Raw genomic sequence first — 23,617 nt, 5'->3', positions numbered from 1 at the left:
GAAACGTCAGGAGAAAAATTGCCTCCAGAACATGGCCATATAGCCCGGAAAAATCTACAACAACGCAATCAAAACATATTTGTCCCAAGTAAAACAAGGTCCACATGAGTGGGGGTTATCAGAACACTTCTTTCTGTTGTCCTAGAAGTCTTCATTTTCACACATTATTTGGTTTTCCTGGGCTTTCATCTCCTTGTTATCATATTATCCTTAGCTAGGAGTGAAATGTTTTTTTTGCAGTGAACCTCAACTCAATATCTTGCCTTCCATGGACAAATGTCTAAAATCTGCTCACACTTTTCCCATGTAGAGACATCCAGAAATTTTTCAGTAGTTTTGTGAAGAGACTGACACAGCATATTATTTGAGAACACGGAAATGCTGGACCACTCTAACAACCACCATGTCAGACTACACAGAGAAGCCATTGAAATATACAAGCATGTGGACAATTTCAACAGAAAGGAGGAAACCATGAAAATGAACAAAATCTGGCTACCAGGATTAAAAAACTCAAAAATTACAACAGCAAAACAACAGAGAGAAAACAATCAAGGACATCTAATCACCTCTCAAAAAAGATTGCCCCAGGCACCAACAAGCCACACCAAACAACTGCCAGGCCATCAAATACTAATTAAGGTGGTCAGTTGAAACATCCACACCTAGCTCCAACAGACAAGAGTCCTTTGTCCCACCCTGGTCATTCCACAGATATATAAACCCATTTTCCTAGTTCCAAGAGACCTCACTATCTCTGAGGATGCTTGCGATAGATGCGGGCGAAACTTCAGGAGAGAATGCCTCTAGAACAGGGGTCCTCAAACTAAGGCCCGGGGGCCGGATGTGGCCCTCCAAGGTCATTTACCTGGCCCTCGCTCAGGGTCAACCTAAGTCTGAAGCAACTTGAAAGCACATAACAACAACAACAATTCTATCTCATCAGCCGAAAGCAGACCCACATTTCCCATTGAAATACTAAGTTTATATTTGTTAACCTTGTTCCTCATTTTAATTATTTTATTGTTTTTAGGTGTTTTTTACACTACAAATAAGATATGTGCAGCGTGCACAGGAATTCATGTTTTATTTTTCAAATTATAATCCGGCCCTCCAACAGTTTGAGGGACTGTGATCTGGCCCTCTGCTTAAAAATTTGTGGACCCCTGCTCTAGAACATGGCCATATAGCACGAAAAAAACCTACAACAACCCAGACTGACTACCACCGGAACACAGTAAAACAGGGCATTTGCTCTAAGGAAACTATAGTTAACTGTTCTATTGTACAGATTAATTAGTATTTAGTTACCAAACTGAGTAACAGAGTGATGTAGGAACAGGAACTGAGCCCTAAGTGACTCAAGCAATTCTGCAGATCAGTGGTTTGTATACATTTGCACTCACACATAGAGCTATCTTTGCCTCTTCTTGATTGTCATTCTGATCCTATTCAGTGGAGACTTTGGCTGTATCCGCACAGTTGCTGCATCCCAAGTTAGCACAAGTCTTCTGAATCGGGGCCCAGTTCCAGCTGCAACAATGTAATCATTTTTTTTTAGTTACCACTCTTTTCTGCCTCAAACCAAAAGCTTGTAGCAGATCCCTGCTTCCTGGAAAAGCAGAGAGAGCATGCTGCAGTGGCCCAGTTACTCAGCTGCTCTACAATACTGACTGAGCCCAATAGAGCAAACGTGGGGCAGTGCAAATCCCTCCAGAAAGCTGCTTGTAGTTAGGCCAGATCATCTTGATCAACAAGTCCAAAGAAGCAGTGCCATGCAGAGGAGCTGACGATGGCGACCTGCGGAAATGAGAGATTGAGTTAGCTGAGTCTTGTGATGCCCAAAGGTAGTCTGTTCTGAAACTCCCCCTGCGATGAGGTCAGCCCTAGAAGTGGTGGACTTCCATCTGTGAGAATCAGAATTATCAAAGAATACGAGAACTGGAAGAGACCACAAAGGCCACCGGTCCAGAGAGAGATGGGTGGGGGGAACGACTCAAGGCAGAGCCAGAAAGTGCACTTCACCCACCAGTTTGGATTCTTGCAGCAAAGTCAATTATGGGACATGTCTGCAAGATCTTGAAAATGATTCAACCCTTATATGTTTAAAGATTGTTAGTTCCCAGGGCCACTTTGATTGTTTTGGTACATCAATCAGAAAAGCACTGTACTATACCATTATACTGTAATTATTAGCAATATTACATGTAATATAAATATATAACTATAATATTATATTATTATTAGTATTATATTGCATTACATTATAATATTATAAATATTGTATGTATATGTAATATATTATATTACATTATATTATTAGAATAGCACAGGTGTGTAGGGGGCGGGGGAGTGCCTGCTCATTACAGGAAACACATCCGAATGCTCACAAACATGGTAATTTTTCTTCTACCTACAATACACTCCCAATATACTGATGATATAATGGTTTGGCCCATTGAAGGATACAGTAACAGGGGAAAGTGGCTTCTGCCCCAGATACAGTGTCCTCTCCAGTAAAATAGCTCACCTCTTCTGGGCTACCTCCCTAAGTGCCCATCTGAGTTTGGGTCCAGTTTGCAGCTTGGAGCAAAGGGATGTTGATGAGCTCTGGATTTCCTGTTGTGTCCACTACCTCCAGAAGTTTCAGGTCTGCAAATGCCATTTCAGACACGTTGGCTGCCAACAAACGATTGGATCTAGAAAACAAAGAATGTGTTGATCATGTGGGGTGGTCCATGGTCTACAGCAGTGGTTCTCAACCTTGCTAATGCCGTGACCCCTTAATGCCGTTCCATATGTTGTGGTGACCCCCAACCGTAATATTGTTTTTGTTGCTACTTGATACCTGTCATATTACTACTGTTATGAATTGTAATGTAAATATCTGATATGCAGGATGTATTTTCATTCACTGGACTAAATTGAGCACAAATACCCAATATTCCCAAATGTGAATGCTAGTGGGGTTGGGGAGAGGATTGATTTTGTAATTTGGGAGTTGTAATTGCTGGGATTTATAGTTCACCTATAATCAAAGAGCATTCTGAACTCCAATAGCGATGGATTTAAACCGAACTTGGCACACAGAACTCCCATGAACAACAGAAAACACTGGAAGGGTTTTGTGGGCATTGACCTTGAGTTTAGGAGTTGTAGTTCACCTATATCCAGAGGAGTGCTGTGGATTCATGCAACGATGGATCTGGACCAAACTTGGCACAAATACTCCATATGCCCAAATGTGAAGACTGGTGGAGTCTGGGGAAAATAGACCTTGACATTTGGGAGTTGTTGGGATTTATAGTTCACCTACAATCAAAGAGCATTCTGAACTCGACCAACAATAGAATTCGGTCAAACTTCCCACAGAGAATCCCAATGATCAACAGAAAATACGATGTTTTCTGATGGTCTTTGGCGACCCCTTTTGACACCCTCTCACGACCCCCTCAGGGGTCCCAACCCCCAGGTTGAGAAACATTGGTCTACAGCAGTGGTTCTCAACCTGGGGTCCCCAGATGCTTTTGGCCTACAACTCCCAGAAATCTCAGCCAGTTTATCAGCTGTTAGGATTTCTGGGAGTTGAAGGCCAAAAACATCTGGGGACCCCAGGTTGAGAACCACTGGTCTACAGGCATAAGATTACATTAGTTCTCCAGCTACCCATTCTGCACCCACAGATTCAACCATGGCTTGAAAACATTTTGAAAAATCTACACTCATGGATTTTAAATCTACAGATTTAATCACCCATGGTTTGAAAATACTTTTTACACATCTAAAAAACAAACCTTGGCTTTGCCATTTTACAGAAGGACCAGAGGAGAGAAATTATGAGTATGTATGAGGAATCAATGCAAATAAGGAGGCAAAAGTTACAAATATAGATGGCCACTTGCTTTATGTGTTTTACAAAGACTTTAAAAACAAGTAAAGCAAGTAACCATCACCAGCATTTGGAGTTTTTTCCCCCTTTAATAGAAAGAGCTTTAGATCCTGTATCAAGCAGGCTAGCCGAAAAGAAAGGTAAGTATGTTGTTCAAACAAATAATTATCAGCCTCCTGCAAAAGATAACATGAAAATACAGCTGTTAAAAACAAAGACCTGTAGTGCCTCTAAACAATGCTTTTTCCCTCTGCATTAATAAAAGAACTAGAGCCAATACTGTAAAATTACAGAATTGACCGTCTGCAGAAACATTGCCCAGGGGATGCCCAGATGTGTTACCATCCTGTGGGAGGCTTCTCTCATCTCCCCGCATGGGAAGCTGGAGCTGACAGGCAGGAGCTCACTCCATCTTGCGGATCTGAACCGGCGACCTTCAGGTGAGCAGTTCAGCCAGCAAAAGGGTTTAACCGATTGTACCACCATGGCACCTGATCAGAATGCTAGCTGCAGATAACAGCCACATCCCTTGCTCATATGTATTTTAGAGGGAAAACCCAATACATGATGGAAGCCATATAAATCTTCTCTTGTGTCCAGTATAATAGGAATAGCCACCCTATTAGACAAAGCTATCAAGTGTCCCTTTACCTCAGGGTGATGACCCGGATGTTGGGAGTTGTGAGGAAAGCTTCAGCCATAATGACCGCAATCCTGTTGTGCTGCAGGTAGAGATTTTCTAGGGATTCAGGCAAATCTGGCGGGACATATGATAGCTCATTGTAGCTCAGGTCCAGGAGCTAAGAAAGAAAAATGTTGGAGAACCAGATGTCAGAGTTGGGCATCATAAAGGGTGGCAAGAATAACCAGGGCAATGGGACTCCTCTCCCTTGGAAGGATAACGCTTTTAGGAAGTCTGACATGAAAAACATGGACATAGTGCTATTTTCTCACTCATTTAACTGGCATCCAAACAGTGGCATACATAGTGTAAGTCCACCTTAAACCTGCAGATTTTTTTTCTTTTTTATGCTTGAAGAAATTAGTATTCATTAACCTTTTGTTCTCCGGGTATTTGGGACTTCACCTCCAAGAATTTTTGTCAGTTCACCAAGTTCCCTGAAACTTCTGGGAGTTGAAATCCCAAACGCCTGGAGGACCAAAGGTTGGAAACCACTACAACAACCAAAGCTTGTCCTTACTCCACAACAGCTATTGTAGGGCTGGCGGAGAATGGGGAGAAGGGTCAGATAAGTGTCTGGTTATGTTCCAATAGCCTGATGCAGAATAATTACAACATCCACTTATTTCTGAGACATTGAAAGTCACCTGGGATGGTCAAGAGCTTGAACATTGTTTCCATCATAAATATCTCAGTGTCACCATAGATCGAACACTAGCATATAGGAAACACTGCTTGAACACCAAGCACAAAGTAGCTGCATGCAATAACATCTTGCGAAAACTTACTGGCAGCACATGGGGTGCAGACCCAAAATTAATAAGAACATCAGCCCTAGCCTTGTCTTACTCAACTGCCGATATGCCTTCCCTGTTTGGCATAGGTCTGCTCATGCAAAGCAGGTGAACTTAGCATTGAATGAAACATGCAGAATAATAACAGGATGTCTTAAACCTACACCTGTTGATAAACTCTACAAGCTAGCTGGCATTGCCCCCCCCCCCCCTGTGAAATGTGATGGGAAGTTGCTGCTAAATGTGAGAGAAATGAAGTTGAACACCGTGAAAGCCACCCACTGCATGGCTACCAGCCTCCTCCCAGTAGACTCAAATCAAGGAAAAGCCTTATGAGAACTACCACTCCTCTTGGTGTCCCTCCAGCAATAGCAAGGGTATCCCTCTGGGCAGCTGAATCAAGGATATCCCTCTGGGCAGCTGAATCCCTGATGCCCCCCCTCCCCCGAGGGTCTTCCACCAGGGGCAAAACAAGAATGGGCAACTTGGAAGTCCCTGAATAGACTCAGAAGCGGAGTTGGCAGATCAAAAGACAACCTGGCAAAATGGCACTACCTAAAAGAACCCCACACCTTGTGTAACTGTGGAGCAGAACAGACAACTCCACATCTGTATGCTTGTCCATTGTACCCTGCCTAATGTACAGAGGAGGAATTGTTGGAGGCTACAGACAATGCCGTTGCTGTTGCCCATTTTTGGTCAAAAGATACTGAGCTGCCTGCACACCTTCTATTTTATCAGTATTATACTAATTTATGCAATGCTTTTGGTGGTAATAATAATAATAATAATAATAATAATAATAATAATAATAATATCTGAGAAATGTCATAGAGGATCTCAGCAAATAAAATAATCATTCTAGGTTTGGCTACACAAATATAGATAGATTTCATGCCCATGGGAGGCAAGACTGCAGCAGCTCAATCATGAATCGAGGGGATGTTAAATTGGAATTGCAGCATACTTCACATGCAGATGAATTGTACTACACTGTGCCTTATAAGATCTTGGCCACAACATCCCTCAGCAACTGATATAAAAAGTCATATTGTCTTTGATACTGAAAAGAATATATACCCATGATTATTATTTTGCCAGGTTGTCTTTTGATCTGGCCACTCCGCTTCTGAGTCTATTCAGGGACTTCCAGGTTTCCCATTCTTGGTTTGCCCTGAAGGAAGACCCTCATGGGGGCATCCAGTTGAGATTTCCTGATTCAGCTGTCCAGAGGGATACCCTTGCTGTTGCTGGGGGGATGCCAAGATGAGTGGTAGTTCTCATAAAGCTTTTCCTTGATTTGAGTCTACTGGGAGGAGGCTGGTAGCCATGTAGTGGGTGGCTTTCACAGTGTTTAAACTTATTTCTCTCACATTTAGCAGCAACTTCCCATCGTACATCAGGGAGGGCAATGCCAGCTAACTTGTAGAGTTTATCAACAGGTGTAGGTTTAAGACTTCCTGTGATTATTCTGCATGTTTTATTCATGTGATGTTACTGATGTTATTTGCAATGAATTTTTATCTATTTTAAATGTTTTTAATGTTTAATTATCTTTGTATTGCTGTGGGCATCGAATTGTGCCGTTTTGTAAACCGCCATGAGTCGCCCTTGGGCTGAGAATGGAGGTATAGAAGTATAATAAATAAATAAATAACCCCAACCTCCACAAATCCACCCAGTCCCAAATTGGCAGCCATCCTTGTGGTAGCCATTTCCAAAATATAACTTTGTGCTGTATTTAGAAGCTCTTCCTATCCTCTTTCATAATTTGTTCACTTTTAAAATAAAGTTTGTGGTCATGGCTACACTTTGTGATAACTGAGTTTTATTTAGGTATCTTTCCCTCCTTGGAGGTTGAGAAGGACAGGGTATAAATGTTCTAAATAAATAAATACTTTGGGCTTTAGCACAGCTGTTTAATCACCAGCAGCAATAGATCTTACCATTCAAAAGGTTGGCAGTTCAAAGCCTGGATTGGGGTGACCACCCGACCTTCAGCCCAGCTTACTGTCCACCTAAGCAGTTTGAAAACAGCTGTGAGCTGTGAGTAGAGAAATTAGGCACTACTTAAGCGGGGAGGTATTTTATGGTACCATAAAAGATACACCAGAAAAATGCCAGTGAGCAAAGGAAGAAGGAAGTCTGTGATCAAGGTTCTTTGCCATAGAGGATAGGGCGATGGCACCCCCCTGTGGCCAGAATTGAGCACAACCTCCAGAACACCGAAGCTGGGAAAAATGCCAATATAATTCCTCTATCTGTTGTCTGTCCTGTCTATTTAATGGCATTGAATGTTTTCCATTGTGTGTGTTCTGAGTTCCCTTCAGAGTGAGAAAGGTGGAATATAAATGCTGTAAATAATAATAATACTTCCTATAATCTCTCCTGGACTTGGTGGTTCCAAGTTCTAAATACAGAACAGAGTCAACAAGGAAATTATTAGCTGCTTCACAGGCTTGGTAGTGACAAGTTTGCTTTTCATGTTCTAGTTGCAAGTTCAAACTTGTATTTGATCTAATTTGATCTAATTTTCTCCAGACAGACTCCTGGATCTCACAGTTTGTCCAGATCAAGAACATGTCCTCTGCTTCCCTCCTACCCATGCAGTTTGGATGTTTATCCTAGAGATTGCCATCATTTTCTAGTCCTAAAAAAGCAGGTTCTTAACCAAGAGAATTCCAGCCAAGGAGGCTCCATCACACCCTCACCTTGAGCCCATGCAGCTCCTGCCAAGTTCCTGGGGAGATGCTGGCGATCCGCAGGCGGTTGTGTGCCAGATGCAACTCCTTGAGTACGGTGAGATTGGCCAGCAATTCTGGGGAAAGGGAATTGAGCTGGTTCTTCTGAAGGTTGAGGACCTGAAGACTAGCAGGCAGTCCGGCAGGCAGGAGGGTGAGCAGGTTGCCAGAGATGTCCAGAGTCTCCAGAAGCCTCAGTTTGCGGAAGGCCAAGCGGTGGATGTGGGCGCTGTAAAGCCGGTTGTAGCTGAGGTTGAGCTCAGTCAAGAAGTAGGTAGCCGCAAAGTCCTGCAGCCCGACCCTTGTGATCTGGTTGTGCAGCAACATCAGGGAACGGACTCGCCGTGGGAGTCCAAGTGGGATGCCATCCAGCCGGTTGTTGTAGAGGTGGAGCGTATGCAGGGAGCGTAGGTGGGAAAAGGCCTCCGAGTGCACACTTGCCACCGTCAAGGGGTTGCCCTGCAGCAGAAGGTACTGCAGGCTCCTCACACGGCTGAGGCGCTCAGGCGGTAGGAAATTCAACTGGTTTCGGCCCAGATGCAGGATCACAATATTTGCAGGAAGGCCAGCCGGCACCTGAGTCAGGTTATTGTTGGAAAGATCCAGGTACTCCAGGCTCTTCAGCCTGCTGTGGTGGAAAGGCCAGAAATGGCCTTTAGGGGACCCAACAGAGGAATATCATGCCTCCGCTTTTCTGGGACCTTCCTCCTCCCCTGCTAAAACTTCCAGAGGACCCATGAGGTATAGCCCCACTCTCCTCCCCTCAACACCCTGACACATGTTTATAGCCACAGTTACCTGAAAGTGGAAGGGTGAAGGCCCTCGCTGGACAGGTTATTGTTCTGAAGGTAGAGCTCCCGGAGACGCCACTGGCTGCTCAAGGCTCCTTTTGGGACACGGGTGATGCGGTTATTCTGCAAAGTGGAGTTCGGTGGTCAAGGAAGCACCCCTCCACTCTGGTTCCCCCAGCACCTGAACGAAAGGGGTGCTTCTGCCTTGTTATCAAATGTTTCGGCTCAGTCATCTTTAATAGGTACTGAGACAGATTCTTCAGACTGGTTCCATCATGCTTCACAAGTGGCTGGGGTGACTCCTATCACCACTCACAATCAGCCACACTGGTTTGGGTTGGCGGTAACTGCAGGCAGACAATATTTGGCAGGCTAGAGTTTTTTTCCTCCCCTGCTATATACCAACCCTTCGAATTTCCCATCCACCATTTTCCCATAGATGCTTTTATAATCCGCCGCTCACTGCTAGGCTCATATCTCAGCAGGAAGCTTATATGTCTCCACTGTCTTGATTTATTTATTTATTAACTGTATTTGTACACCACCTTTCTCAGCCCGCAGGTGACTCAAGGCAGTTAACAGGGCAAAATTCAATGCTCACAATGTCTTAAATACAATTAAAAAGATAACCTATGATAAAAACTAAACAAATCAATAAAATATAAATTCATAGTGTCTCCTTGTTAAAAACATTGTCTGGATGCATTGTCTAGTTATTCCATTCTCCTGTTCCAGTTACTCTGCATTTGCAAACTCTTGTTCAAAAAGCCACTTTTTGACTTTTTCTGTACTGTTAAAAGGGAGGTGGCCAATCTAATATCTATAAGGAGGATGTTCCACAGCCGAGGGGCCACCACAGAGAAGGCCCTGTCTCTCGTCTCTGCCAAACATACTTGTGACGAAGGTGGTAACGAGAGCAGGGCCTCCCCAGGTGATCTTAAAGTCCTAGATGGTTCATAAGGGGAGATGCGTTCGGATGTGTAAGCTGGGCCAGAACCATTAATGGATACTTTCAGTTGCCAACCTGTAAGTGGAGGCGGACAATGGCACGGGGCAAATTCTGGGGTACATAAGTGAGCCGGTTGTTGGAGAAGATCATGGTACTGACAGCATCAGAACCATTGAAAGCATCAAAGGGCAAGCCAGTGTTGTTTAGTTGGTTGTTGTGCATATAGACAGACCTGTGATGAGAAGGAGCAGAGGGTGGGAAGAAAAAGGACAGATTAGGCTAATATCCTTGAGTTCTACAGTAGACTCCACACTGCCTTTAAACACTTTTCTTCTTACAAAAATGAGACCATAATTTATTTACCATATTTTTTTTTTATTTCTGGCATTTCTATCCCGTTCCTTCTCAACCCCCGAAGGGGGACTCAGGACGGCTTACATTTGGCAACAATTCGATGCCACTACATATAACAGAGCAATATAATAACAATTAAAACAATAAGTAAAACATTCATTAAAACAATAAAAACAGTATTTACTTCTAATTACCAGTTATATTTTTCCTCTCGAGAAGACTATCTAAAGCAAGGCCAGGAGCAAATATTGGCTTGCAAGGATTCTCCATCCTGAGTTAAAGACTTTATATGTTATCTTATTGGAGTTCTTGTCACTCCAATAAGATAACATATAAAGTCTTTAAAATTATTTGTAGGTCCTTAAGCATCTGGGCTTATGATGGAGTGCCTCCAGAACAGAAGATGTAGCTTCCAGTTAGCTCTGGTATTAAAGGCTGCTATTTTCACCATTACTATATGACTGCTCCAGCATTCTGGTATCATTCAAAGTTCCAGTTCGCCATGCTGTTTTTTTACCTGAGGGCAGGCTTATGGCCAAAGGTGAATGGGTAGATGCAGGTCAGGCGGTTGGCAGCAAGGTCCACAATGCGCAGGCTGCTGGGTAGGAACTGAGGTGCCACTGTCAACTGCAAAGGAGAACCATGCAGAAGATGTCAGGCTGGCCCCATCTCCTCATATTTTATTTCCAGCCCCAGAGCTTGAAAAGCATACCTTTTTGGATGAAAACTTTCAAAATCCCCCATCTATCACTATGGCTGTGTTAGATGTGGGACTCTGGGAGTGTTGGTCCAAAAAGGCACCTTTTCTAGGCGTTCCCTCTGCCAAGTTTGGAAGGAAGAAACATATTATGCTCTACTTCACCAAATCATAATGATATCAGAACTAGCAGACCAGGTTGGTATGCACCACCAAGGAGATTGTTTCCATTTTTTCAACTGAAGAGGAGTTCGTAATCCTTCGATCCTGATGATCCCAAGTTGATCCCCCTCCCCAATGTCAGCAGTCCAATTTAGGATCATTGTGTGTGTGTCACTTCATTGTTGGTCTTTTTGATCAGAACCTAGTGCATCTAGATTGAAGAAAGGAAAGAGGGAAAGATATGAGGGAAAATGGAAGAAATAAAAAAGAAAGAAGGGAAGAGAAAGGAAAGAGAGGGAAGAAAGAAAAAGGAAGGAAGGGAAAGAAAAAAGGAAGGAAGGAAGGAAGGAAGGAAGGAAAGGACAAAGGGAGGGAGGGAAGAGAGAGAAAGGAAGGAAGGAGGGAAGGAGGGGAGAGAAGGGAAGAAAGGAGGGAGGGAGGAAAGGAAGAAGGGAGGGAGGGAGGGAAGGGAGGAAGGAGGGAGGGAGGGAGGAAAGGAGGGAGGGAGGAAGGAAAGGACAAAGGGAGGGAGGGAAGAGAGAGAAAGGAAGGAAGGAGGGAAGGAGGGGAGAGAAGGGAAGGGAAGAAAGGAGGGAGGGAGGAAAGGAAGAAGGGAGGGAGGGAGGGAAGGGAGGAAGGAGGGAGGGAGGGAGGGAAGGAGGGAGGGAGGGAGGAAAGGACAAAGGGTGGGAGGGAAGAGAGAGAAAAGCAGGAAGGAAGCAAGGAAGAAAGGGAGGAAGGAAGGGAGGGAGGGGGAGGGAATCGAAGGGAAGGGAAAGGGAGGGAAGAGAAGGGAAGGGAAGAAAGGAGGAGGGAGGGAAGGAAGGAAGGAAGGAAGGAAGGAAGGAAGGAAGGAAGGAAGGAAGGGAGGGAGGGAGGGAGGGATGGAGGGAAGGAGGGGAGAGAAGGGAAGGGAAGAAAGGAGGGAGGGAGGAAAGGAAGAAGGGAGGGAGGGAGGGAAGGAGGGAAGGGAGGAAGGGAAGGGAAGAGAGGGAGGGAGGGATGAAGGAAGGAAAGGACAAAGGGAGGGAGGGAAGAGAGAGGAAGGAAGGAAAGGAGGGGAGGGGAGGGGAGGGAAGAGAAGGGAAGGGAAGGGAAGAAAGGAGGAGGGAGGGAGGGAAGGAAGGAAGGGAAGGAGGGAAGGGAGGGGAAGGGAAGGGAGGGAAGAGAGAGAGAAAGGAAGGGAGGGAGGGAGGGGAAGATGAGGGAAAGTAATGGAGGAAGAAAAGAAAGGATGAGAGGGAGAAGGAGGGAGAGAGAGAGAGAGAAGCTATATGAGGGAAAGGAAGGAAGAAAAGAAAGAGCCACAAACAAAATACAAATCCAGGCAATGTTGAGTATATATGCTAGTAAATTAACAACATTGAGTCCAATGCTATCTAGTAGTTAAATTATATAACACTAAGATCTTCACAGGAAATTTCTAATTGCAGCCAAAAGCCAGATACTCTATGAATCTATGAAGTTGTACGTTTCTGTTTTATATTATCTAAATTTGCAGGTAGAGGTTCATAAAATTAAATGTCCCCGTCCCCCCCAAGAAAAATCCCTGAACTTAGAAAAGACGTACCTTATGTCAGAAAAGAGGCTAGACTACAACACATCCTTTCCTTTGCCCTTCAACAAGACCATGTTAGTATGCATGTGTGTTTATAGACATGAAGCACCACCTACAAGTTTTCAGTGTCTGGTATAAATGTGTCCATTATTGGACTGCTCTGGTAATCAAATGTCTTAAAGCAGTGGTTCTCAACCTGTGGGTCCCCAGATGTTTTGGCCTTCAACTTCCAGAAAACATAACAGCTGATAAAGTGGCTGGGATTTCTGGGAGTTGTAGGCCAAAACACCTGGGGACCCACAGGTTGAGAACCACTGTCCTAAAGGTTTGGCCAAATTTCATCTGAGCAGTTTTGATAGAGTTACTCCCTCACTAGCTTGGAAGATGAAATTGTAATTTTGATGATGTTGCTTGTTGTTTATGTTTTGGTTTTATTCTGATGTAATATGTTGTTCGGGCTTGGCCCCATGTAAGCCGCTCCGAGTCCCCATCAGGGAGATGGTGGTGGGGTATAAATAAAGATTATTATTATTATTATTATTATTATTATTATTATTATTGAGAAGATTGGGCTGTCAAAAGCCAGGACATTGTGGCAGATGGAGCAACTATCTTGGGACATAGACTTAAAACTCTCACCAGCCCTAGGATACATAGAAGAGCCAAAGGTGAGAAATTTGGAAAGGGCCCCAATTGTCAACAGTTACTTAGATTCAATGTCCTACTGCGCCAGGGACATCATCACTAAATGACCACCCTAACCACAGGGATGTGATGATAACATTGGGCCAAGATGAATGTCACTCTGTGTGCCTTGAGGAAAGAGTCTAATAAAACTGTAATATAATCCTCTATAGTTATTCCTGCTTTGAATTATGGCTGTTCTTTCTTTTGTATACAGATGATACACAGTTGGCATTTGCATGGACATTTCACAGACTTTCTTTGTATTTCATGGCCTTTGTTATCCCCATGTTTTGTGGCTATTACTCAATGTGCAGAAAGAAAGATCGTTGAGTCCACCAGCAGAACACTAGCCAAGTTCCTGCTATTTGATGATTTTTAATTTTTTACTTTTTTTTTTTTTTGCAAATCACACTGGACTACATAGACTTTGGTCTGATGCCCAATGTTGCTTAACTTCTTATACAAGAAGATTATTTAAAACAGATTAGTTATGCTTTATCTGTTTGGAGAATGGGACTATGCCCGCTTGCTGTGTATATTTCAAACTCACTGGTAGATTACAGGGATAGTAACAGAAAGAAAAGTAGACTATACAAAACTGAAACCTACCCTGTTTAGTTTAGAGTTGCCAATTTTGCAATCGTACGCACGGCTGGCTTTTCACTGCAGACTTTCAGTTCTTCTGGGAGGAAAATACCTACTTTCCAAACATATCCATCATGTATTCCCATGATGCATACACAACTAATCACAGCTTTAGCATGTAGGTTGAAACCAATATGACAACCAATCCCCTACTAAACAACCACAACTGTAAATTGCAACCCTAATTTCATATAGGAACATAGATGGGAGAAGTAGGGCAATCTAGTAGGACAAACTTGGGTCCTGCCACTGCTGTTGGGTAACTATTCTCACAATCTTTTACCAATGACCATTGGGATGGGAGTTCTGAAACTTGAAATCCAAGAAATATCTAGATGGCCATCCAGCCTCTGTTTAAAAGCTTCCAAAGAAGGAGCCTCCACCACACTCCAGGGCAGAGAGTTCCACTGCTGAATGGCTCTCGCAGTCAGGAAGTTCTTCCTAATGTCCAGATGCAATCTCCTTTCTTGTAGTTCGAAGCCATTGTTCCACGTCCTAGTCTCCAGGGCAGCAGAAAACAAGCTTGCTCCCTCCTCCCTGTGACTTCCTCTCACATATTTATACATGGCCCTCATCATGTCTCCTCTCAGCCTTCTCTTCATCAGGCTAAACATTCTCAGCTCCTTAAGCTACTCCTCATAGGGCTTGTTCTCCAGACCCTTGATCATTTTAGTTGCCCTCCTCTGGACACATTTCAGCTTGTCAATGTCTCTCTTCAATTGTGGTGCCCAGAATTGGACACAATATTCCAGGTGTGGTCTAACCAAGGCAGAATAGAGCATGGGTAGCATGACTTCCCTGGATCTAGACACTCGACTCCTATTGATGCAGGCCAAAATCCCATTGGCTTTTTTTACTGCCACATCACATTGTTCACTCATGTTTAACTTGTTGTTCACAAGGACTCCGAGATCTTTTTCACACGTACTGAAGAAGGAAATACCTCTGGCTCCTCCTGTGCCTCTGATTCACTTCTCCATCATGGCTATCAACTTTGCTTCCAGGCTCAGTCCATCAAAAATCCCTCCGTGGCTCCTTATGGATACAATTGGTTATTTAATAGATGTAAAGGCTGGAATATTTTGATCAAGGAGTACTTATACTGGAGCTACCCAGGAGAGGATTCTCAATTCCTCAGCAAACTACAAATCTCAGGAAGCAGCTATAGCAGTTAACATGGTACCAAAGTGCTATCCCTGTGTATTTTAGACATACTTTGGATGTCTAAATTGCTTCTCAGCCTTTGGTTTTTCAGATGTTAGACTCATCTCTCAGGCAGAATGACCAACGGTAAGGATTTTGAGTAGTGAAGTTCAATCCATCTGAAGAGCCAAGTGCATCCTACCCTGTAGTAGGATGTAGTGACTTGCTTTTCAAACTCAAACAAAGGCCAGCCATCACTGATCTCCCCATCTCTAAACTCACTCACCTTATTATTGGCCAGGTAGATGTACTGAAGCAATGGCAGGGACTCAAAGGCTTCATCCGGGAGACCTTTAAAAGGGGATAGAAAGAGGCCAAGTTTGTGGGATCCTTGAACATGTCTTAATTCCTTCCCTCTGTATGTGCCCTGGAGGACTCCTACCCCCATTCCCAAAATATTTTATGCCCCAAAGTATCCAGACTTGATTTCCTTTCTCCTGCTGGTCAAGATACAGCCAGCTCTGAAAAGGAACCAGAGTGATGATTAACAGCTCTTACATAATGTGCAACATCCTCAGAGGTTGACCTCCCAACCTCTGAGGATGCCTGCCATAATGTGGGTGAAACGTCAGGAGAGAATGCTTCTGGAACATGACCATAACTCACAGCAACCCAGTGAATCCAGCCATGAAAGCCTTCGACAACACAGCTCTTACATAACGTGAAACAGCTAATCTGGAAAAAGCAAAATGTTTTGGCTCAAGAAATGTCAGCCCTTCATGCCATAATTTATTTATTTATTTATTTATTTATTTATTTATTTATTTATTTATTTATGGTATTTCTATCCTGTTCCTTCTCAGCCCCCAAAGAGGGACTGAGGACGGCTTACATTTGGCAGCAATTTGACGCCACTACATATAACACAGCAATATAATAACAATTAAAAAAATAAGTAAAACATTCATTAAAACAGTAAAAAACAGTATTAATAGCCATATCACCATTCCCGTCAATTCCATATCCAATTCCATATCCAAAGTGCTAACTATGTCTGTTGTCCAAAAACCTAGCCCCAGAACCATGACTTCAATTTCTTCCTAAATGACAGGACAAATGGAGCCGATCTTACCTCAGTGGGAAACGAGTTCCACAGGCAGGGGGACACCGCCAAGAAGGCCCTGTCTCTCCCTGCCAGACGTATTTGTGACGCTGGCGGGAGCAAGAGCAGGGCCTCCCCAGATGATCTTAAACTGCAAGGCAGGACATAAAGGCTGGTTTTCCTTTTCCCTCACCAATCAAACCCACCACACAGGGCACAATAACTTTCTACTAATCTGGAGATAAGAAGCAGTTAACGTAAGAGGTAACAAGTTACATTCTGAGATGATAACTCCCAGAATCCCTTAGACAACTCGATTCTGGTTGCTTCGATGGTTGCCCCCAAAACTCTAAACCAGGGGTCCTCAAACTGTTTAAACTTAGGGCCAGGTCACAGTCCCTCAAATTGTTGGGGGGGCAGATTATAATTTGAAAAAAACATGAATGAATTCCTATGCACATTGCACATATCTTGTTTGTAGTGCAAAAAAACCACTTAAAATAATACAATAATTAAAATGAAGAACAATTTTAACAAATATAAGCTTATTAGTATTTCAATGGGAAGCGTGGGTCTGCTTTTGGCTGATGAGATAGGATTGTTGTTGTTGTTGTGTGCTTTCAAGTCATTTCAGACTTAGGTTGATCCTGAGCGAGGGCCGAGAAATGAACTTGGAGGGCCGTATTCAGCCCCCAGGCCTTAGTTTGAGGACCCCTGCTCTAAACTATTGTGTGTATTGTCTGAGGAAGGAGACCTCTAAGATGGCAAGCGCATACCCTGATCCCTGCCCCTGCCTTCTGCTCACCCTCAGAGGTGATGTGGTTGTTGTGTAGATTGAGTGTTTTCAGTCTGGCCAGTCGGGACAGTTCATTATAGGACAGCTCTTGCAACAGGTTATTCTGCGAAAGGAAAACCAGGCGGAAAAGCAGTTAACATGAGCACCAGTCAGTATGGAGGTCATCTGGATGCATATCCGAATGTTGGCCACCTGATCTGATCTTCTGTACTTCCAATACACCCCGGATATTGTAGTCAAAATGACACCGGGGGGGGGGGGGGTGAGAGTTTCTAACAGCTGTAGCCCCCCATAACTTAATTTTTCAGAGCTTTTATCTCCCACCCAGCAAGGCTGGCACATCGTTGACAGCACCTCACCTGTAGTGAGAGATGCTGGATGCCAGCTGAGATATTGCTGGGGAAAATGTGGAGATCAAGTCCGCCACAATCGACCGTCTCCTCTGTTGGACAGGTGCATTTGGATGGGCAGCTAGACACATTCTGGGCAGGGGTGACCCTGGTAGGTCTGGTAGTTGCCAAAGGCAGCTCATCTTCCTCTTGGTCTTTCAGAAGGAAGCTGGGAGACACACTGGCCAGCAAGAGTAGGAGAAAACCGCCACTGCACAGCTGCTGTAGAGGGGAGGGAGGGAAGGAGAAGTTGAGTTTGGTCAATAAGGGCTCTATAGAAGCCCTTCTCCATCACATGTGTTGCTCTCAGTGCTTTCCCTGTTTGAACAGGCTGAGAAGGGGAGGCATGGCGGAAGCAGCCCCTTCCCCTCTCCTCACAAAGCCTGCTCCTCTGGGGATAGAGACAGAGCCCCTTCACAGGACTGAAATGCCTCACTGCCTGCCAGGGTGAAGGGAGCTGAAAAGCACAAGGGGGGCTTGTCTCTTCCACGGGAGTACCAAGCAAAGGAAGACTTCAGTTTGGGGAAACCTCACAAAACAGAGGGCAGCCTGTGCACTTACGTTTGCAGTGCGCACACAGAGGCGCAACTGCCCTTATAAAGCGTTGCTGGCTAATTGAGCCAGAGTTGCATGTCGGTTCGGAAATGGACCATGCAAGACCACCATTCCTTAGCCTTGCCACTTTTGCATAAACAGAGGGAAAATGCAAAAAATAAAACAAAACTTGGAAGCCTCACAAGGTTGAGCTTCAGCCAGAGAAGCAACAAGGATGCGACATTCAGTCTGCAAGGGGAGGAAGGGGTAGATAGTGGATGGATAGATTTATTATTATTATTATTATTATTATTATTATTATTATTATTGGTCATGTCAGGAGCAACTTGAGAAACCACAAGTCGCTTCTGGTGTGAGAGAATTGGCCGTCTGCAAGGACGTTGCCCAGGGGACGCCTGGATGATTTGATGTTTTTATCATCCTTGTGGGAGGCTTCTCTCATGTCCCCGCATGAGGAGCTGGAGCTGATAGAGGGAGCTCATCCACCTCTTCCCGGATTTGAACCTGTGACCTGTTGATCTTCAGTCCTTCAGTCCAAGCCAACCTTAAAAACTCTGGCATAGACACTGATAACTGGGAAGCCCTGGCCCTTGACCGCTCCAGCTGGAGGTCAGCTGTGACCAGCAGTGCTGCAGAATTCGAGGAGGCACGAGTGGAGGGTGAAAGAGAGAAACGTGCCAGGAGGAAGGCACGTCAAGCCAAACCCGACCGGGACCGCCTTCCACCTGGAAACCAATGCCTTCACTGTGGGAGAAGATGCGGGTCAAGAATAGGGCTCCACAGCTACCTACAAACCCACAAAAATAGTCATCAAGGAAGACCATCTTACTCGTCCAACGAGGGATCGCCTAAGTAAAGTACTTCAGTCCTGCCAGCACAGGGGTTTAACCTACTGCGCCACCAGGGGCTCTGATGGATAGATACAAGGGGTTTTTTTTTAATGCCCAGGATTTACATGGATATTTCCCACCTCTACTTCAACATGTCCCATTTAGGACTGACACAACAGGATTTTGATTCGGGACGGGGGTGGGGGGAGCTGAGGATCTACCCTAGCAAACCTTTTGTATCGTTATCCCAATACCCCCATGCATATGGGATATATTGAGCATGGTGATCAGATCATGATATGAATAAACGTAATAGTTTAAATAATATACCAGTAAGGCCTTCTCATGGACTACCCTGAGAATTTCCAGGGGGGGGGGGGGGGCTGAAGCCCCTCAAGCTCCCCCCCCCCCCCCCCCGTCTACATGCCTGCTTCAACATGTCCCATTTAGGACTGACACAACAGGAAAGATAGATATTCTCAATCAGCACTCTTTCCTGACGCACTCGATATGTGGTGTTGACAACCCACTTATTTCGCAAACAATGCAAACCATCAAATATCTTCAGCAATCCCATCATCTGAGCAGCGCAGACCAGAAACCTCTGTTATGTGGGAAGGGATCTTGTGACTGCTTTTCTCAAGAAAAGAACAGTATTTTACTAGCAACCAAGAGTCCTGGATCATCCTTGCTTGGCATTCATCCTGTCCCAGAATAAGACTATGCAGGAATTAGAATATACTAGCTATTTTTAAAATTGATGCAGTGAGTAATTTCACAGAATCACTTCTAACCACTTCCAGGGGTAGTTCCAGAAATGTTACGGCCTCTTAGTATCTGATAACAAAGATCAGTGATGTTATCTCTCCTCCTTTGGCATTAAAAATATCAAAGGTACGTCAATCAAATTTAGGGTAGACCTACTGAAATCAGAAACCATAAACTGATTATTGTGTCAATCTGATGCCTGGGGTAATTGTGTCATGTTTGTGCATACGTACTTTAGGAAACCCCATGAATTTCACTATTTTCTTTCTTTATTATTTATTTATGTATTTATTTATGTATTTATTTTATTTACTGTATTTGTATACCGCCTTTCTCAGCCAAGGCGGTTTCCAACAAATCAGTACGGTGGCGCAGTGGGTTAAACCCCTGTGCCAGCAGGACTGAAGACTGACAGGTCGCAGGTTCGAATCTGGGGAGAGGCGGATGAGCTCCCTCTATTAGCTCCAGCTCCTCATGTGGGGACATGAGAGAAGCCTCCCACAAGGATGATAAAACATCAAAAATCATTCAGGCGTCCCCTGGGCAACGTCCTTGCAGACGGCCAATTCTCTCACAACAGGAGCGACTTGCAGTTTCTCAAGTCACTCCTGACATGACAAAAAAAAATCTTGAATAGGTACTGAGACAGATTCTTCAGATTGGTTCCATCATGCTTCACAACTGACACAACAAAAAAGTACATATAAAAACATAATACAGATTAAAGCATTAAACAATATAAAACACCACAAAAGCAATAAAAACAACATCATTAGCGTCTCATTATTATCAAGCATTGTCCAGTTCCATTGTCAAATCGTTCGATTTCCTATATTAGCTACTCTGCATTTATAAACTCTTGCTCAAACAGCTATGTTTTAACTTGCCTCCGAAACGTCAAGAGGGAGGGAGCAGATCTAATCTCCCTGGCCGAGGGGCCACCACGGAGAACGCCCTGTCTCTCGTCCCGGCCAAATGTACTTGAGACAAAGGCGGGACCAAGAGCAGGGCCTCCCCAGATGATCTTAGAGTCTTCGATGGTTCGTAAGGGGCAAGGAATACTTAGGCAAGGAATACTCAGAAGTGATTTTGCCAGTTTCTTCTTCTACAGCACTTGTTCTTCATTGGCAGTCTCCCTTACTTTTCCTAACCAGCTCTGATCTACTTTAGCTTCCGAGATAAGATGAGATCTCAGGTCCCTTCCACACAGCTGAATAAAATCCCACACTATCTGCTTTGAACTGGGTTATATGGCAGTGTGGACTCAATAACCCAGTTCAAAGCAGACATTGTGGGATTTTCTGCCACAACATTCTAGGTTGTATGGCTGTGTGGAAGGGCCCTCAGTCTGATATTATGTAGATCCCTCTCAGGTCATTTCTGAAGGATTCAACAGGCTATTATTAAATGGCCCCAAATGAAACAAAATGCTTTGTTATCATGTATTCAAGAGGTTCGTTACATTCAAAGAGTGGTCTGGCCACTTTGCCCCTTGGGCAATGTCCTTTCTCAAAGTCTCTATTCAACTCTGCTTCTCAGCAACATGTGTTTGAGTCAAGTTACACATATTCCAAACCAATGTGTGTGCTTTCGAGTTGTTTCTGAGGTAGGTTGACTTTAAAGACATATTACTGGGGTTGGCCGGTGGGAGGGGGGCACCAACATGTGTTTAGAAGTGGGTTTGCCTTTACCTTCCTCTCAGGCTGAGAGAGCGAACTTGCCCAAGATCCCCCAATGGGTTTCCATGGCTTGGCAGAAATCCGAACCCTAGTCATAGCCTTAAATGGATGTCATGGATTGTGAAAGCATAGAAACAGTCAGGCTTCATACTGCTAGACACGACTCTTCTAAGCAGAATAGAATCTGAATAGAATAAACAGAGGCCAGAAATCTTGGCCCTGAATCCAACTTCTGTTTGCTTGTTTTAGATTCTATATTTAGGAAAAGTAAAATAATATTTGAAACTTAAGTTTCTTCCTTTCTTCCTCCTCCCTGCCCTGACATAACAGTGCATTCAGACTGGTGAATCTATTCCTGATGAAAAACAGAAATTGAGACACAAAAAAACACAAAAAACCCCCAACTTTGATTAGTGTTTTAAAAGAGAAATAAAGACGATCAAACAACTGTGCAGCTATGGTATTTTTCCTTACATCTTGCTGCGAGAGTAAAAGATGGAAGAAGCATAAAGAAAACACTGCATTTTTTTTTAAATTTTTAGTTTGTCCACTTTTTTTGTTTTCTTTTTCTGGGTTGATTTTTGGACATCCCCCCCCCCCCATCATCTTGTGTTCTAGCTTATTTCCTACTTTTCTATCTTCTTTACAATATTCCCCCACTTTCATGTAACTATATATTATTTCAATAAAAATTAATCTAAAAAAAAGAAAGAAGAAAACACTGCAAATTTCCATGTGGAGAATGACGTTCTGCAAATGATACAAACTGACTGTACACAGGGGCGGCTCAACCCATTATGCAAAGTAAGCATTTGCAGTATAGTTGATTTTGCCCAGGGGCGCTCTTGAGGTGCTCTTGGGGGAAATGCGAGTTGTAGTTACTGGGATGTATAGTTCACCTACAATCAAAGACCATTCTGAACTCCACCAATGATGAAATTGAACCAAATATGGCACACAGAACTTCCACGATGAACAGAAAATATATATCAATGATTGGTTGGGGAGGGGGCGCCAAAATACCGTTTGCTTACCGTTGAAAATTACCTAGGGCCACCTCTGACTGTACACCTTCTAGAAGCAGAGGCTGTATGTTTCTGAATATCTTGAACGCAAGAAGAATCATAGCATTGAAAGAGACCTTTAAAACTTATCCAGTTATCCCCATTCTGTCATGCAGGAACTCACAATCAGAGCCCTCTTGATAGATGGCCATCCAGCCTCTGTTTAAAAGCCTCCAAGGAAAGTGCTTCCCTCACACTCTGAAGCAGAGAGTTCCACTGTTGAATAGCTCTTATCGTCAGGAAGTTCTTCCTAATGTTCAAATGGCATCTCTTTTCCTGCAGTTGCTGCTTCGCAACCTTTGGACCTTTATTTGTTTGGGACTTCAGCTCCCACAACTCCTGCTAAACTAGCAGGGATTTCTGGGAATTAAAGTCCAAAATACCTGGAGGACTTAAAAGTTGAGAATCACTGCTGGATAGCAACTGAAAACAAGCTTGCCCTGTCCTCATTGTGACACTGAGCCCTGGCCGTTCAGGCTGCATTCATTGTACAGTGCAGTGGCAAAGGCACCCACACGCAAAGGAAAGGCATTTCCTCCCTCCCTCCCTCCTCCTTCTCCCATCCCTCTGGCTCACCATGGCCCTCTTGTCACAGAAAGAGGTCCCATCTGCCGGTCCTCTCCCTCCTGCCACCGACCTCCTTTTGCCGGAGGAGCGCAGAGGAGGGCCCTCCCCTTTCCTGCCCCAAAGGCAACCAAGACTGAGCCAATCCTTATTTATGGGAAGCAGGGAAGGGGGGGGGGGGGCAGGCGAGAAATGTGATGTCTCCTGCGCCTTGTTTTCCTTCCCTTCAGCCTTATTGCATAAGGAAAGCTGGGGGAAGGCTGGCCCGGCGCCACTCCTCAGGAGAAACTTGCTTGGCCCCCAAAGCCATGCAAAGTTTTTCCACTAACCCCCACACTTTTCAGAATAGAATAACTTTATTATCATTGCACATCATACAACAAAATATACAAATTACAAAACAAAACACCATCCTTTCATTTCATTTCGTTGCATTACATTTTTTAACAAACAAACAAAATACAAAATTTGCAAGCTTGGTAGCTGATTAAATGTCCTTTGACCAGTATCTGGCAACTTGGAATGCCTCTTGTGTTGCCACAAGAAGGTCCTTCATTGTGCATGTAGCAGGGCTCAGGTTGCATTGCAGCAGGTGGTCAGTGGTTTGCTCTTCTCCACACTTGCATTTCGTGTACTTTGTAGCCCCATTTCTTAAGGTTGGCTCTGCATCTTGTGGTGCTAGAGTGCAGTCTGTTCAGCGCCTACCAAGTCGCCGAGTTTTCTGTGTGTCCAGGGGGGAGTCTCTCATTTGGTATCAGCCACTGATGGAGGTTCTGGG

The 23,617-nt window shown here is 44.2% G+C and overlaps 1 protein-coding gene across 1 annotated transcript; it reads right to left on the bottom strand.

The window, feature by feature from the left end:
• Positions 1–50: 50 nt before the first annotated feature.
• Positions 51–22,962, bottom strand: PODNL1 (podocan like 1). The gene is made up of 11 exons (XM_060763637.2): positions 22,852–22,962; positions 17,350–17,601; positions 17,000–17,093; positions 15,379–15,443; positions 10,718–10,827; positions 9,922–10,078; positions 8,905–9,020; positions 8,077–8,734; positions 4,541–4,689; positions 2,531–2,699; positions 51–1,800 (listed from the first exon to the last, which is right to left on the bottom strand). The coding sequence occupies exons 1-10, from the start codon at positions 22,852–22,854 to the stop codon at positions 2,549–2,551; spliced, it is 1,755 nt and encodes a 584-aa protein (XP_060619620.2). The 5' UTR covers positions 22,855–22,962; the 3' UTR covers positions 51–1,800; positions 2,531–2,548.
• Between the last annotated feature and the right edge of the window lie 655 nt (positions 22,963–23,617).

This window comes from Anolis sagrei, chromosome 2 (assembly GCF_037176765.1).
Source record: "Anolis sagrei isolate rAnoSag1 chromosome 2, rAnoSag1.mat, whole genome shotgun sequence".
In the NCBI taxonomy this organism is placed as follows: Eukaryota; Metazoa; Chordata; class Lepidosauria; order Squamata; family Dactyloidae; genus Anolis; species Anolis sagrei.
The sequence above is the reverse complement of the archived record's forward strand: the minus strand, read 5'-3'. Positions and strand labels throughout refer to the sequence as shown.